The following is a 16,569-nucleotide window of genomic DNA, read 5'->3' as shown; positions in this document are numbered from 1 at the left end:
TGAAGAATTACCGGACTCGAAATGTTAACGTGGCTTTCTTCCCACAGATGTTGTCAGACCTGCAAAACGTCTCCAACATTTTCTGTTTTTCTTTCAGACTTCCATTCGCAATTCTTTGTTTTATTACCGGTTTCATGCATTCATTCCGCAGAAAGCGCGTTTGCTGCCGGAAACCGGGGGTCTGTTACGGCGGTGACACCAATCTGAAACCGCTCCATCCCATGTTGTGGGCGGTGCAACCAGATCCGCTTCCGGGTGAGTCTCGGGCTCAGGTTCCGGGACGGAAGAGCGAAGTGGAGCCGCGGGTGAGGTGAGAAGGAGCAGCCGAGGCCTGGGGAGAGGACCAGGCCCCATCCAGGCTGAGCGGTTCCAGCCAATGGACTGGGCCAGACTCTGTCCGGGATCAGTGGTCACTCCGGCCGCCGGACCGGACAGTGTGCGCTTTCGGGAATGTTCGGACTGAGGTGTTGGCTTGGGGGTGGGGGCTGATTTCCATTCCTTTGTCTGCGGAACTCCACCCCCCTCCCCCACCCCAACCCCCTCCCCAATCCCCCCTCCCCCACCCCAACCCCCCCTCCCCAATCCCCCCTCCCCCACCACAACCCCCTACCCCACCCCCTCCCCCACCCCAACCCCCCTCCCCAATCCCCCCTCCCCCACCCCAACCCCCCCTCCCCAATCCCCCCTCCCCCACCACAACCCCCTCCCCAATCCCCCCTCCCCCATCACAACCCCCTACCCCACCCCCTCCCCCACCCCAACCCCCTCCCCAATCCCCCCTCCCCCACCCCAACCCCCTCCCCAATCCCCCCTCCCCCACCCCAACCCCCCCTCCCCAATCCCCCCTCCCCCACCACAACCCCCTCCCCAACCCCCTCCCCAATCCCCCCTCCCCCATCACAACCCCCTACCCCACCCCCCCCCCCCCTCCCCATCCCCCCTCCCCATCACAACCCCCACCCCCTCCCCCACCCCTCCCCCATCACAACCCCCTACCCCACCCCCTCCCCAATCCCCCCTCCCCCATCACAACCCCCTCCCCCATCACAACCCCTTCCCCAATCCCCCCTCCCCCATCACAACCCCCTCCCCAATCCCCCCTCCCCTACCCCAACCCCCTCCCCAATCCCCCCTCCCCCACCCCAACCCAACCCCCTCCCCAATCCCCCCTCCCCCATCACAACCCCCTACCCCACCCCCTCCCCAATCCCCCCTCCCCAATCCCAACCCCCTCCCCAATCCCCCCTCCCCCATCACAACCCCCTACCCCACCCCCTCCCCAATCCCCCTCCCCATCACAACCCCCACCCCCTCCCCCACCCCCTCCCCCACCCCCTCCCCCACCCCCTCCCCCACCCCCTCCCCCATCACAACCCCCTCCCCCACCCCCCTCACCCATCACAACCCCTCCCCAACCCCCATCACAACCCTCTCCCCAACCCCCCTCCTGCATCACAACCCCCTCCCCCACCCTCACCCTCCCTGCCCCACCCTCACCACCCCCACCCCTACCTTCTCCCCCCACCCCTCCCCCAATCAAATATTACTACTTTTCCAAAATGAATTTTTTTTATTGTTGTGGTTCTGTTCGCCAAGCTGGGAGTTTTTGTTGCAAACGTTTCGTCCCCTTTCTAGGTGACATCTTGTGACAGGAGGCTCCCAAGCACTGAAGATGTCACCTAGAAAGGGGACGAAACGTTTGCAACAAAAACTCCCAGCTCGGCGAACAGAACCACAACAACGTGCACCCGAGCTACAAATCTTCTCACAGACTTTGAATTTTTTTTTATGTTGTTGAAAATGGGGGAGGCGGAACAAAAGTTTTTTTTATTCAGGAAGTTGAGGAAGTGGTAATTAGCTGCCTTCTTGAACCACTGCAGTCCATTCGGTGTGGATACATTAGCAATGCTGTTGGGGACTTTGAACCAGGAACAGTGGCATATTTCCAAGTCAGGGTAGTGAGTGGTTTGCCGGAGAAATTGCAGCTGGTAGTGTTCCCATTATCTGTTGCTCTTGTCTTTCTAAGTGGAAGTGGTCGTGTGTTTGGAAGATGCTTTCTAAGAAGCCTTGGTAAATTTCTGCAGTGGATCTTGTAAGTGGTACACTCTGCTGCCACTGAATGTTGGTGGTGGAAGGAGTAAATGTGGTAGTGGTATCAGTCAAATGGGCTGCTTTGTCTTGCAATGTGTCAAGCTTCTTGTGTGTTGCTAGAGAGGCACCCATCCAGGCAGTGTTTGTGAGGCTCCTTCAGTTTTTGGCCAATGATTAACTTCAGCATGTTGATTCTGGGGAATTCAAAGTTGGAAATACCATTGAACGTCAATGAGTAAAGGTTAGGTTCTCTCTTGTCTGGATGGTTATTGCTTGCACTTGTGTAGCATAAATATTATTTGCCACATGGTCAACCCAAACCTGTCCAGGTTTTGTTGAATTTCGACATGGACTGCTTTAGTATCTGATGAGTTGTGACTCAGAGTTAACTCTGCTCTCTTCCCACATGTATGCCAGACCGGATGAGTTTCTCCAACACTTCTGTTATTGTTTTAGATCTGCAGCATGTGCAGTTCTTTGTTTTAGAAGTGGGCTCTGTGGGTTTTGGGGGACTATGTGGTGGGAAGCTGTGGAGGGGAAATCTCCAGAGGAAATTAGGTAAGTGACAGTCCTGGAACTGGCAGCGTGATGTTCACTGGTGGGGTCTTGATCTGGGGGAGCTGGCACTCAGCCTCTGCCAGATAGAAGTCAGCACGCTAGCCCACAACAGCACCATCCTTATCAGAGTTTTGATAACAAGAGAGACTAGAGTGCAGTAAGTTCAAAGGGTGACAGAGTGAAGGAGGGGAGTAGAGAAATAAAGGCAGCTGATGCCACGTTGACAGTTCCCAATAAAGAGGCCAAAGATAGGGACCGTGCTGGAGGGGAAACATTGGAGATGGGTGAAGGGTCTGTGTGATGGGGAGAGTGCTCCTGTCCAAAGGAATAGGAATGGTGGCAAAGATGACTGAAGAATTCAATGTCATGTCATGTTCAAAATGCATTGAGGTGGGGGCATAAAGGAGGAAAACTTTAGTCCTTTGCCGAGCACTGATTACTCTGTGCCTCAGAGAGGAGATGATCAGAGACTTTAGTGAATACATAGCAAAGATTTGGATTAGAAGAAGGAATGGAGTTGAAGGGGACGGGAGGGAGAATCAAAAGGGGTGTTGTTAACTGAGGATTTTTGAAGCTTGCGATAGGAGAAAATATTTCTGATTGAAGTGTCAAATGAGATGAAGAATGAAGTAGAACCAGGGTTCAGCACAGTTTGAAGTGGTGCTGGTGGTGAGGAAAGTTGATTGTGTGCATTTGGTGGTGCATGGCATTGAGTGTGGATGTGAAGGCTGCAGCTATCTGAGGAGTGTTACACCTCTTGGAGGTATGTGTAGCTTTGGGTGGATTTGAAACAGGATGGCTGGAACTTCAGTTGGAATCTGTGTGAGAATCTGAGCTGAACTGTGCTAGAGTCAAGAGCAGGCAGTCCATATACACAGGCGCTGGTGCCAGGCTCTCTGCTTACGTGAGGAAAGACTTCACCATTCCTGATGAAGGTCTTTTGCCCAAAATATCGATTATCCTGCTCCTCAGGTGCTGCGTGACCTGCTGTGCTTTTCCAGCACCATACTTTTGACGCTTTGTTTGTGCTTTTAACTCCAGACTCTGGACTCTCAGATGTCATTGCAATGAGGAGCTGCTAACAGTGGTTGAGTTCCTAAAATGGTCACTGTAAGGAACCCATGTGTGTGGCATCATCCTGTGCCAATCCTGAGTGTCTACCAGCACTGCAGCACAGGCCAGGCTGTCCACAGCTTCCGGACTTGTGAGACTGTCAGCAGTAACTGGTTAATTTCAGTCCTGGTTTGTCAGAAACCTGACAATGACAGTAGACATCCATTCTCAATTTCTTTGCTAATCTTGTATTAACGTCCTTGCAATAGATTGTGCAAACAGAAACTGGAATAATGCCAATTTTCTGTGTACTCTGTGTGAGCACACAATTGTGTGAAATAAAACTGGAAGCCTGTTTGGTCGATACACACAACGTGGTCCAATTAGATTTCGAGTAAAAAATGAGGTCTGCAGATGCTGGAGATCACAGCTGCAAATGTGTTGCTGGTCAAAGCACAGCAGGTTAGGCAGCATCTCAGGAATAGAGAATTCGACGTTTCGAGCATAAGCCCTTCATCAGGAATAAGAGAGAGAGAGCCAAGCCGGCTGAGATAAAAGGTAGGGAGGAGGGACTAGGGGGAGGGGCGATGGAGGTGGGATAGGTGGAAGGAGGTCAAGGTGAGGGTGATAGGCCGGAGTGGGGTGGGGGCGGAGAGGTCAGGAAGAGGATTGCAGGTTAGGAGGGCGGTGCTGAGTTGAGGGAACCGACTGAGACAAGGTGGGGGGAGGGGAAATGAGGAAGCTGGAGAAATCTGAATTCATACCTTGTGGTTGGAGGGTTCCCAGGCGGAAGATGAGGCGCTCCTCCTCCAGCCGTCGTGTAGTTGTGTTCTGCCGGTGGAGGAGTCCAAGGACCTGCATGTCCTCGGTGGAGTGGAAGGGGGAGTTAAAGTGTTGAGCCACGGGGTGATTGGGTTGGTTGGTTCGGGCGGCCCAGAGGTGTTCTCTGAAGCGTTCCGCAAGTAAGCGGCCTGTCTCACCAATATAGAGGAGGCCACATCGGGTGCAGCGGATGCAATAGATGATGTGTGTGGAGGTACAGGTGAACTTGTGGCGGATATGGAAGGATCCCTTGGGGCCTTGGAGGGAAGTGAGTGTGGAGGTGTGGGCGCAAGTTTTACATTTCCTGCGGTTGCAGGGGAAGGTGCCGGGGGTGGAGGTTGGGTTGGTGGGGGGTGTGGATCTGACAAGGGAGTCACGAAGGGAGTGGTCCTTGCGGAACGCTGATAGGGGAGGGGAGGGAAATATATCCTTGGTGGTGGGGTCCGTTTGGAGGTGGCGGAAATGGCGGCGGATAATACGTTGTATGCGCAGGTTGGTGGGGTGGTACCCAGATGGCCTCCTTCTTCAAGGACCGCAGATTCCCCCCAGACGTGATCGACGATGCCCTCCACCGCATCTCCTCCACTTCCCGCTCCTCCGCCCTTGAGCCCCGCTCCTCCAACCGCCACCAAGACAGAACCCCACTGGTTCTCACCTACCACCCCACCAACCTGCGCATACAACGTATTATCCGCCGCCATTTCCGCCACCTCCAAACGGACCCCACCACCAAGGATATATTTCCCTCCCCTCCCCTATCAGCGTTCCGCAAGGACCACTCCCTTCGTGACTCCCTTGTCAGATCCACACCCCCCACCAACCCAACCTCCACCCCCGGCACCTTCCCCTGCAACCGCAGGAAATGTAAAACTTGCGCCCACACCTCCACACTCACTTCCCTCCAAGGCCCCAAGGGATCCTTCCATATCCGCCACAAGTTCACCTGTACCTCCACACACATCATCTATTGCATCCGCTGCACCCGATGTGGCCTCCTCTATATTGGTGAGACAGGCCGCTTACTTGCGGAACGCTTCAGAGAACACCTCTGGGCCGCCCGAACCAACCAACCCAATCACCCCGTGGCTCAACACTTTAACTCCCCCTCCCACTCCACCGAGGACATGCAGGTCCTTGGACTCCTCCACCGGCAGAACACAACTACACGACGGCTGGAGGAGGAGCGCCTCATCTTCCGCCTGGGAACCCTCCAACCACAAGGTATGAATTCAGATTTCTCCAGCTTCCTCATTTCCCCTCCCCCCACCTTGTCTCAGTCGGTTCCCTCAACTCAGCACCGCCCTCCTAACCTGCAATCCTCTTCCTGACCTCTCCGCCCCCACCCCACTCCGGCCTATCACCCTCACCTTGACCTCCTTCCACCTATCCCACCTCCATCGCCCCTCCCCCTAGTCCCTCCTCCCTACCTTTTATCTCAGCCGGCTTGGCTCTCTCTCTCTTATTCCTGATGAAGGGCTTATGCTCGAAACGTCGAATTCTCTATTCCTGAGATGCTGCCTAACCTGCTGTGCTTTGACCAGCAACACATTTGCACCAATTAGATTTCAGCATATTTACCTAGATGAGGTGTTATGATTTGGTTGAACGCACTTTACTGCTTGTGTTAACCGAAGTATTATACCAATACTTGTATTCTTAAATACTTTGTTTTTTTAAAAAAAAACTGTGAAATTGTTTCAGCTAATGACATAGTTCTGAAGTACAATGAGTATAAACCAGGCAGGTTCAGAGCCTTGAATGAGCTGGGACCATGTCTGCGCAAATAGTGAACACTGACTGAAGACAGGGGTTAAAGTTAAACAATGATTTTCCACAGCAGTTTGATTGAACAATTGAAGGAAGCATTGTGTGGGCAGGATCAGAATGACTCAATGTTCCCTCTCAGTGTGGATCTCTTATGTTCTCATGGATTTTGTTTGCTCTGCAGAGTTACTTTTCACTCAGGGACCCGATGTCTGATAGCAAGGAGGAACCAGGATGGAACGACTTGAGCAGCATCTCCCAACCATTGCTTCGATCAATACATCCCAGTCTCTGGGCCAGCCTGGACTGCCGGCACGATGTCAGTCACTTGACGAAAAGAAAGCAATTTCTGACGTTCGCAGGACTTTCTGCCTGTTTGTAACCTTTGACCTGCTGTTTGTTTCACTCTTGTGGATAATCGAGTTGAATGTGAGTTTTTCGTCTTCACAGAAACAGGAACAGAATTGGGAACACTATTGTTTTCAGACACTTATTTTATTTGATGTTCTCAGTCTAAAATTATAAGCAGTGTATACGAATACAATTCAGAAAGCTTTCTATATTTAAAACTGAACTTTAGTATAAATTAATCTATCCTGTAACTGTACAAATTAAATTAGATTTCTTACACTATGGAAACAGGCCCTTCGGTCCAACAAGTCCACACCGACCCTCCGAAGAGCAACCCACCCAGATCCATTCCCCTACACCTAATACTTCAGGCAATTTAGATGGCCAATTCACCAAACCTGCACATTTCTTTTGGTCTGTGGGAGGAAACCGGTGCACCCGGAGGAAACCCACGCAGACACAAGGAGAATGTGCAAACTCCACACAGACAGTTGCCCAAGGCGGGAATTGAACCCGGTTCTCTGACGCGGTGAGGCAGCAGTGCTAACCGCTGTGCGACCGTGCCACCCTCCACTGTGCCACCATGCCACCCTACAGAGTCAGAGCTTATTCAGGAGGGGAATATTCATTACATAAACTGTTCATACAAGATTAATAGACCAGAACCTATTTGTGCTAGTGCTATAGGAGTAAACAAAGCTGTGGTCCTATTGACTGTTGCAGATCTGAACCATGATGTCACTACTGTCAATGGTTTAGTGGTTAAGAGTGAGAAAATGGAGAGCTATTTAAGTCTTCCTGTCACACAGCAGCTGTGGGGAGAACCAAGAACAAAATAACTTCTCTAAAAATGAGCAAAACCCTTGGTACTGACAATGTATGTTGTGAATTAATCTTATCCTATTATGTCCAGCCTAAATAGTTAAAGGAGCTCTTGGGCTGGGCTACATTAAAGTACCTCCTCCTTGGTCTGTCTATGTATTTGCAACTTGGGACTGATTGTCTTACTAGTCAAGATTAGCTGGCTTCATACTTATGTGATTTACACATGGACCAGAAGTGGCAACAGGTTAATATTAAAGATCTTGGTGATCAAGGATTTAAAACTTTTTTTTAACCTTCCACACACAGTAATCTGTCATCAAGTTCATTAATATGAGCTAGTTTTTAATCACTCACTGCTCCCCGGCTGATGAGCAAAATCAGGGACAGCTTCAAAGGAAAGAAAAAAATACAATGTTGTGAAGATTAGTGGGAAGCCTAAAACCCATCAGAAGATAACTAATAAAAAAAGGAGTGACAATATGACAGTAAACTAGCTAACAATACAAAAGAAGATTGCAAGAGAGAGGAGAATTATTTAAAAAGGACATGAAGGGCAATGTTTTTACAGATTTATTCATTTTTACACTGCTTATTCCTGTGTGGAATGAACTACCAGTGAAAGTTGTGGATGCAAGTACAGTTACAACATTTAAAAGATATTTGGATAGGTACATGATTAGGAAAGTTTTGGAGGGATTATAGGCCAGATGCAGGCAGTTGGGACTAGTTTAGTTTGAGGACATGGTCACTGTAGACCAGGTGGACCACATAGTCTATTTCTGTGCTGTATGGCTTTAGAGATGTAAATGCAAGAGAGAGGTAAAAGTGGACATCAGACTGCTGGAAAATGAGACTGGAGAAGTAATAATGGGTGGAAGAACTGAATAGGTACTTTGCATCAGTTTTCACAGTGGAAGACACCAACAGCATACCAGAACTTTTAGAGATTCGGGGGCAGAGACAAGTTTAGTGGCCATCACTAAGGAGAAGGTGCTGCAGAAGCTGAAAGTTCTGAAGGTGGATAAATCATTTTTAAAAAAAAGTCACTGAAATTAGGGATGGTCCCAGAGGACTGGAAAATCACTAATGTATTATCCCTGTTTAAGAAGGGAGAAAGGTAAAAGACTGGAAACTGTAGGCCAGTTAGCCTGATCTCAGGTCTTGGTAAGATTTTAGGTTTTGTTATTAAGGATGAGATTGTGGAGTACTTGGAAGTGCATAGTCAGCACAGCTTTGTCATTGGGAGATCATGCCTGACAAATCTGTTAGAAATCTTTGACGGGATGTTGAGCAAATCAGACAAAGGAGAACCAGTGGACATGATCGATTTGGATTTCCATAAGGCCTTTGACAGGGTGTTGCACAGGAAGCTATTAAATAAGATAAGAGCGCATAGTTTTTGGGGCAATGTACTGGAATGGACAGAGGATCGACTGGTAGAATGCAGAGAGTAGGTATAAAGGGATCTTTTCAAGGATGGCAGTTGGTGACTAGCGGAGTTCCGCAAGGGTCTGTATTGGGATCACACTATTCATGTTATACATTAATGTACTGGATGAAGGAACTGAGGCCTTTGTTGCTAAGTTTGCAGACTCAAAGGTAGGTGGAGGAATAAGTAGCTTTGAGGAGGGTGTAGAAGGACTTGGATTGGCTAGGTGAGTGAGCAAAGAAAAGTTGATGTAATATGTGGAAAATGTGTGATGTTAAGCACCCCGAAATACAGAAGAACTTAGGAGTCCTAGTTCAGTTTTTCTCTTAACATTAGAACGTAGGTTCAGTTGGCAGTTAGGAAGGCAAATGCAATTTACCATTCATTTCAAGACAGACAGAATACGAGTAGAGATGTACTGCTGAGGATGTATAAGGCACTTGGAATGTTTATCAGCAGTTTTGGGCCCTGTATCTTAAGAAAGATGAGCTATTTTCAGAGGAGGTTTACAAGAATGATCCCATGGATGAAAGGGTTATCATATCAGGAGTGGTTGAGACACTGGGTCTGTACTGGATGGAGTCTAGGAGGATGACTGTGTGGGTGGGTGGGTGGGGTCTGATTGAAATTTCCAGATTACCAATAGGTTTCGATAGAGTGGGTGTGAAGAAGAAGGTTTCCAGTTGGAGGAGAGACTACGAGCTGAGGACACAGCCTCAGAGTGAAGGGATGGTCCTTTAGAACGGAGATGAGGAGAAATTTCTTCAGCCAGAGGGTGGTTAATCTATGGAACGTATTGCTGCAGAGGGCTGTGGAGGCCAAGCCATTAAATGTATTTAAGACAGATAGATAGGTTCTTGATTAGTAACGGGATCATGGGTTACCGGGTGAAGGCAGGAGAATATCAGCCATGATCAAATGGCAGAGCAGATTCAATGGGCTGAATGGCCTCACTCTCTTTTCTTTGGTCTTATATCTGTCTCTTTTTCCATTCTCTCTCCACTTTTTTCTCCTGTATTTTTTTCTGCTTGAATTCCATTCATCTCTTACATTCCTTTTCGATTGTGTTATGTCGTACAAGTTAATGGCACAGGATCCAGTTTCCAATGGCAGCCCACCCAGTGTGAAGGAGTATCAGTCACAAGTCGTGCTCCTATTCGTGATGAGCACAAAACATGCGACAAATGCTGCTGTTCCCATCCGAGCTGCAGATGATGTAGATGCTACATGATTCGCATGGAATTTTAACATGCTGCCAGTTGTTATGCCAGGCCTTTTAATATCTACAGGAGCCATTAATGATTGGGTTGCATCTTGAAACTCTCCATAACTCTCCAGCTGAAGTTGTGTTGGTTTGTTGCTTTGAAATGTTCCTTCAGGAAATGTCTTTGGTGTAGTTTCCTCTGCCGTCTTTTTTAACCAATCACGAATCTAGTCTTGGAAATGACAGACAGATGTTTTCCAAACTAAAGTTGCAATTGGAGAAACTGGTTTAGTTGTACAAAAAACATCTTCTGTCCTTCTAATAATGAGCAGAATCTGCCAACAGAAATCACTTTAAAATGTTTCATTTCAGATCTCAGGATTAATTGTCTAAGCAGGAGCTCAGGTTTGGAGTTTTTAAAATGTATTTTTTTGAAGAAAGATTTTTGAAGGTTTATTCTGGCAGGCTCCATCTTCCATTTTTCTTCCATAACCACTTTTAATTAGCTTGAACATCTTTCTGGTGCCTGGCTAGGTTCGAGTGAAGCTTGTGTGACCTACTTATATTCAAATGGGCAGGAAGCAAGGGTCAGTATCTGTACAGGAACAGGAGTAGGTCATTTAGCCTTTTGAGCCTGTTCTGCCATTCAATAAGATCATGGCTGATGTGTGGCCTGACTCCATGCTTTTTGCCCACATCCCTTGATAAAGATTTGTCTGTCACAGATTTAAATTCAACCATTGAATTAGCTTCAACTACTGTTTGAGGAGGAGAGTTCCAGACCCTCCACTACTCTTTGCGTGTGGAAGTGCTCTCTAATAATGTTCCTGAATGGCCTGGCCCTAATTCTTACACTGTGCCCCCCCGCGCCCCCAGGTTCTTTTTATCTACTATGTCTTTTCCTGTTCATTTCTCAAAACCATCCAATTCTCACATTCACAGGGCGGCATGGTGGCTCAGTGGTTGGCACTGCTGCCTTACAGCACCAGGGACCCGGGTTAGATTTCCCCCTCGGACAACTGTCTGTGTGGAGTTTGCACATTCTCCCCGTGTCTGCGTGGGTTTCCTTCGGGTGCTCCAGTTTCCTCCCACAGTCCAAAGATGTGCAGGTCAGGTGAATTGGTCATGTTAAATTGCCCATAGTGTTAGCTGCATTAGTCAGTGGTAAGTACAGGATAGGGGAATGGGTCTGGGTGGGTTACTCTTCAGAGGGTCGGTGTGGACTTGTTAGCCTGTTTCCATACTGTAGGGAATCTAATCCCACTGGTCACATGAATAATCAGCTGATTCCTTAGTCTCCTGGCGCAGAGAGTGAACTGGAGCCTGAACAGTCAGCCTTAGACTTTCAGTGAGCAGATGTCTGAGGAGTTTTTGATAATATAATTTCTGATCTCTCTGCATTTCTCTTGGAAGTAGTTACTGATACTGAAATTTTAATATATTCCTTGTTTCTCAGACAAATGGTGGCATTAAAGAGAATCTAGAAGGTGAAATATTAAGTTATGACTTCAGAACCTCATTCTTTGACATATTTGTAAGTAATGTATTCTATCTATCCATCCAGAATTAGACCCTTCTACCCTGCCTCACTGAACAATAATTCACCTTTGTCCCTCTGCTTCCTGCAGTCACTGGCTGTGTTTCGCTTCCTGGTATTGCTGCTTGCCTATGCCCTTCTGAGACTCCGTCACTGGTGGGTGATTGCGGTAAGGAATCACTGCCTCTGTGTACCCATATATGGGGTGGGACGGTGAAAGCTGGTGTTTCGGAGCATGAGCCGTGAATCAATTCATGTTATTTACAACAGACAGTGAAGCAAAAGATTAAGGGAATGTCTCACTCAACTCCACATAAGCTGAAATAAAAATAGAAAGCACTGAAAATACACAACAGGTCAGTCTGAATTGACGTTAATGAGTGTTTTAATCAGCTTGATCTGTGAGCACACACAAACTATTAATCTGTCCCTGTATAATCTCTACAGATACAGACTGGCCTACATATTCCCACGCTTTCTCCTTTTAATTGCATTTCAAGGTGTGACCTGAACCAAAGAACAAGTTTCCATGAGAGTTTCATTGAGCATCTGACTAATTGTTCCCTCTCTGTTGACTGACTTCAGACTGACTTGGTGTTGTAACAGGTGCTTGCTGATGTGTTTGATTTAAAAGTTTGGATATCTGCTGGGTCTCCTCATGGATTAACTACTGAGATAGTGCACTGAGGTGCCAGATTCCATTCCTTATCTAAGTTAGTTAACCTCTTGTGGGGAGAGAGTTTGGGAGTGTGGGAAGGCTGCATTAACTTCAGTCAATACTATCACTGACTAGATAGAGGCTGTTCTATTAGAATAATGTTCAGTAAATGTCCAGCACATCAAAAATTCTTGTTAATGACTAATTATTAATAATTGTCTTGTATTAGTCCAGTGCACTTTTAGTGAGGGCAATTAATAACCTATAATGTATAAACGGAGCTCCTGTTGTTCTTCAGTTAGTCCCAGATTGGAATGGTAAATCAGACCTTTGTTGCACAGTGGTAGTGTTCCTATTTTGAAGCAAGAATGCCCACATTTGAGTCCCATCTGCTTCACAGCTATGTATGTAATGACATCTCTAAACAGATTGATTCAGGAATCATACCTGGAGGAGTGAGATGAAATAGACAGCTTTTTCAAATAACTGGCACAGATGCAGTCAGCTGACAGTCTCCTGTGCTGGTGCTGTAAGGTTATGTAAAGAAAAAGGATGTGTTGGTTTCAGAAATCACTGTCCAGGCAGGAAAATCCCCTGCTGACTTCCAGGGTTAGTCTGGGTATGAGGGATATGACTGTGACACACAGCAAGAAAATTTAACTGGTAGCTTATTGTTAACTCCGTACTGTTTTAAATTGTCTAAATTTCTCTCATCAGCACTGTTATTGATTTTTGTGTTTTGTTACAGGTCACTACTTTAATTACCAGTGGCTTTTTAATTGTAAAAGTCATTCTTTCAATTCCGGTAGGGAGACTTTAATTTTGCAATAATTTCTCTCTTGCCCCACTTGATCTTTGTGCTCCATTTGCTTCCCTAGGGGGATGGATTTTACCCTTTTAGTTTGTAACTGAATTCCCCAGAGTCCCTTGCTATCAGGTCTGATGTCCCACTGACCTGCTCTGCACTTGGATTTTTCAAGGAAACCACTGAGAATTCCTCTTTAGAATACCACCCGCTTTCTGACGTGCCCCATTAAAAAAAAAATATTTGGAAGTTTTGAACAGCCCGGGTTTGCTCATAGCATCCTGCTACAGTTCAGGGTTCTGTGGCCATTTGTTCAACATCAGGATCCAACACACATGTTGGATCTTTTGCCTGAAGGTAATCAGGTGTTGTCTTTGCAAAAGCAAAATATACTAGAGGCTGGAAATCTGAATTCAAAACAGAAAATGATGCAGGTTCTTTATCAGGTCAGATATCTGTGGAAAGAAAGAGAGGTAAGGTTTCAGATCTGTGTTGGGATACTAAATGTGCAGAGGGGAAATTGTTTCTGCACAGTCATCAGTACAGACAGTGCAGAAAGCCTGTTGCTACCTCAATAAGATTCATAATGGGTGAGTGAACAGTCTCCTTCGTTCTGCAACAGCATGAACAGATGTACTGAGTGGAGCCAGTGACTTTTGTCATTCTCTGTGCTTTATGTACATTTTATCTACTGTAGAAGAAAGCACTGAACATAGTACGTAGGAACCAATCATTACCTTTCTCTTCGTGAACTCATCATCTTGTTTACTGTTAGTCCAGTGCAGCCTCAAAGAGACTCAGATTGCTTATGTCTGAGATCAAGGCCACAGGATTTCCTTACTCCAATTCCTGGTCTTGCTGCCACTGAGCAGATGAAGGGCAATAGGAATTAACATCCATAACAAAGCAAGTGACCAGTGATTAAATGGTTACCCTATTTGTTACACTCCAGTGGCAAATCAGAGAGCAAAGCAATCTTAGTTGGAGGAAGATAGTTGCCTGTCCTCAAGGACAGTTTTTCTACAGTTCTGGATTTGTTGCTAGTGGAGAGCCTGGTTGCTTGCGTGCCTGTAACATATAATTTCCTGAGCTGAATATTACCAACTGGATGGGCTGTTTAATTGTGCTGCAATACACTGTCACTCTGCTGTTCCTGTATGAGTGAGGATGGCATTTTAATAGATCCACTTTTTGTACAGTTCCAGACCAGGGGTGCATTTGGTTATGTTCTCCCAATTGTTTCCTTTGTCCTCGTTTGGCTGGAGACCTGGTTTCTTGATTTCAAAGTATTAATTCAAGAGGCAGAAGATGAGCGATGTGAGTAGATGTTCAGTCTTCCTTTTATTTGAAATGAAATTGAGCTTTCTTTGCTCTGCCTCTCTCTGACTGACTCCGGTGTAAAACGCTTCCTGTCTGCTATCATTCCCTAATAATTGTTGATCAAAATGAGAATAACAATTGGATGCAAATGATTATGGCAGAATCATCTGACTGAATGGGCATTCCCTGAAATTATTAGCAAAATGTTGTAATTGATAAAACATGCAAGGTTTATTTCTTAAATGGCAACACTGCATGGTTTCATTTTATGCCTGTCTTTAACATTATATAGATACTAACCACACTGATTACAGTTTATTTGATATATTTTTTTTGATTAAATGATCTTTATGGCAACAGCCCAAACTGTCTGCCATGTTTCTGTAAGGTCACCTGTGAATGTCACAGATTTTAATGTTGTTTTCTGTGATGTCCCACGGTCTTGCACATAGGAATTAGGGGATAATTGTATCCAACTGAAGGATAATTAACCCAGGACACCAGAACTAGTATTTCACAGTGCCCATGTGAAAGTTGTACATTAGTTCTAATTTTATATTGTCTTATTTTTACTTTGCCAAGACTTTGTGCATGTGACCACTAAGATATCTTTGTCACCACAGTTAATTGTAATCTTCTTGTGGATGTAATTGTAATTTATCTCTATCTGTTTCAGTGTACCAGACATCTCACGCAGCATTTGTGCACTCACCTCTTCTGTATCCCAGAGGTATATCCGAGGGACAATTCTATTCTCCTCCAGAGTCCTTTGCAGGTACCTGACTGAGTGGCAGTTTCTTACTCAATAACAGCCCTTCAAAGAAGCACTGGGCTAGTGGGAGAAGGATAATGGGAAAGAGGTGCTTGGGCACTTTGGTGGTGAGTGAAACAGTGAGAGAAGGTGGGATGAGGGCTGGTCAAAGGCAAAAGATGGATTGATGGTGGAAACTGAACAGCAAGTGGAATTCTGGGTTTTCATTGCTTTGGGTTCTCTATACATCTAAAAGGTGCCAAGTTTCTAAATGTTAAACTTAGTGCTGAATTAGGCCACAGATACCGAACGACTCTGTCATATTTATTGAGTGTTCTAGTATAAAATAAGCAAGCTTTTCAGGCCTTCTTTTGTGCTGGTATTTTCTTGCATTCCTGTTGTAAACCTGCTTCACTTGACAGGCTCTGAAGATGAGTATGAAGGTGAAGGTACTGAAAGGAGAGCAGTAACACCACAGGTAAGGGCTAACTTGAAATGTGTGAATCAAATTCTAAATGGAGATAATAAACTGCAGTTAATGGTGGGTGGGAGAGCCAGTTGGGAGGAGTACTGCTTCTGAATTTCAGTATTGCTTTTCTTCACACTAAGTTTTTCACCCTCCTCCCAAGATCTCTCACTCCCAAGTTTGGGAGAAGATTTGTAGCTCGGGTGCTCGTTGTTGTGGTTCTGTTCGCTGAGCTGGGAATTTGTGTTGCAGACATTTTGTCCCCTGTCTAGGTGACATCCTCAGGAGCCTCCTGTGAAGTGCTTCTGTGATCTTTCCTCCGGCATTTATAGTGATTTGTACCTGCCGTTCCCGGTTGTCAGTTCCAGCTGTCCGCTGCAGTGGCCGGTATATTGGGTCCAGGTCGATGTGCTTATTGATTGAATCTGTGGATGAGTGCCATGCCTCTAGAAATTCCCTGGCTGTTCTCTGTTTGGCTTGTCCTATAATAGTAGTGTTGTTCCAGTCAAACTCATGTTGCTTGTCATCTGAGTGTGTGGCTACTAAGGATAGCTGGTCGTGTCATTTCGTGGCTGGTTGGTGAAACGACAAAATGACACGACCAGCTATCCTTAGTAGCCACACACTCAGATGACAAGCAACATGAGTTTGACTGGAACAACACTACTATTATAGGACAAGCCAAACAGAGAACAGCCAGGGAATTCCTAGAGGCGTGGCACTCATCCACAGATTCAATCAACAAGCACATCAACCTGGACCCAATATACCGGCCACTGCAGCGGACAGCTGGAACTGACAAGCGGAAGCGGCAGATTCAAACCACTATAAATGCCGGAGGAAAGATCACAGAAGCACTTCACAGGAGGCGCCCAAGCACTGAGGATGTCACCTAGACAGGGGACGAAACGTCTGCAACACAAATTCCCAGCTCA

General features: G+C 46.5%; 1 protein-coding gene across 4 annotated transcripts in view; it reads left to right on the top strand.

Moving 5' to 3' along the window:
* Window positions 1-254: 254 nt before the first annotated feature.
* The window catches only part of stard3 (StAR related lipid transfer domain containing 3), a 34,065-nt gene continuing 17,750 nt past the window's right edge, over window positions 255-16,569 (top strand). The window contains exons 1-8 of one of the 4 annotated variants that reach the window (XM_060848762.1): window positions 255-310; window positions 6,473-6,717; window positions 11,554-11,631; window positions 11,726-11,803; window positions 13,041-13,097; window positions 14,297-14,414; window positions 15,094-15,192; window positions 15,591-15,646. In XM_060848762.1, coding sequence (XP_060704745.1) covers window positions 6,523-6,717; window positions 11,554-11,631; window positions 11,726-11,803; window positions 13,041-13,097; window positions 14,297-14,414; window positions 15,094-15,192; window positions 15,591-15,646 — 681 coding nt within the window. In that variant the 5' untranslated portion in view covers window positions 255-310; window positions 6,473-6,522. The other 3 variants (XM_060848761.1, XM_060848763.1, XM_060848764.1) reach the window with 3 other exon arrangements.

The sequence above is a fragment of the Hemiscyllium ocellatum genome, chromosome 32 (assembly GCF_020745735.1).
Source record: "Hemiscyllium ocellatum isolate sHemOce1 chromosome 32, sHemOce1.pat.X.cur, whole genome shotgun sequence".
Classification (NCBI taxonomy): Eukaryota; Metazoa; Chordata; class Chondrichthyes; order Orectolobiformes; family Hemiscylliidae; genus Hemiscyllium; species Hemiscyllium ocellatum.
Note: the sequence above shows the minus strand (reverse complement) of the source record. Positions and strands in the feature narration are given on the sequence as shown.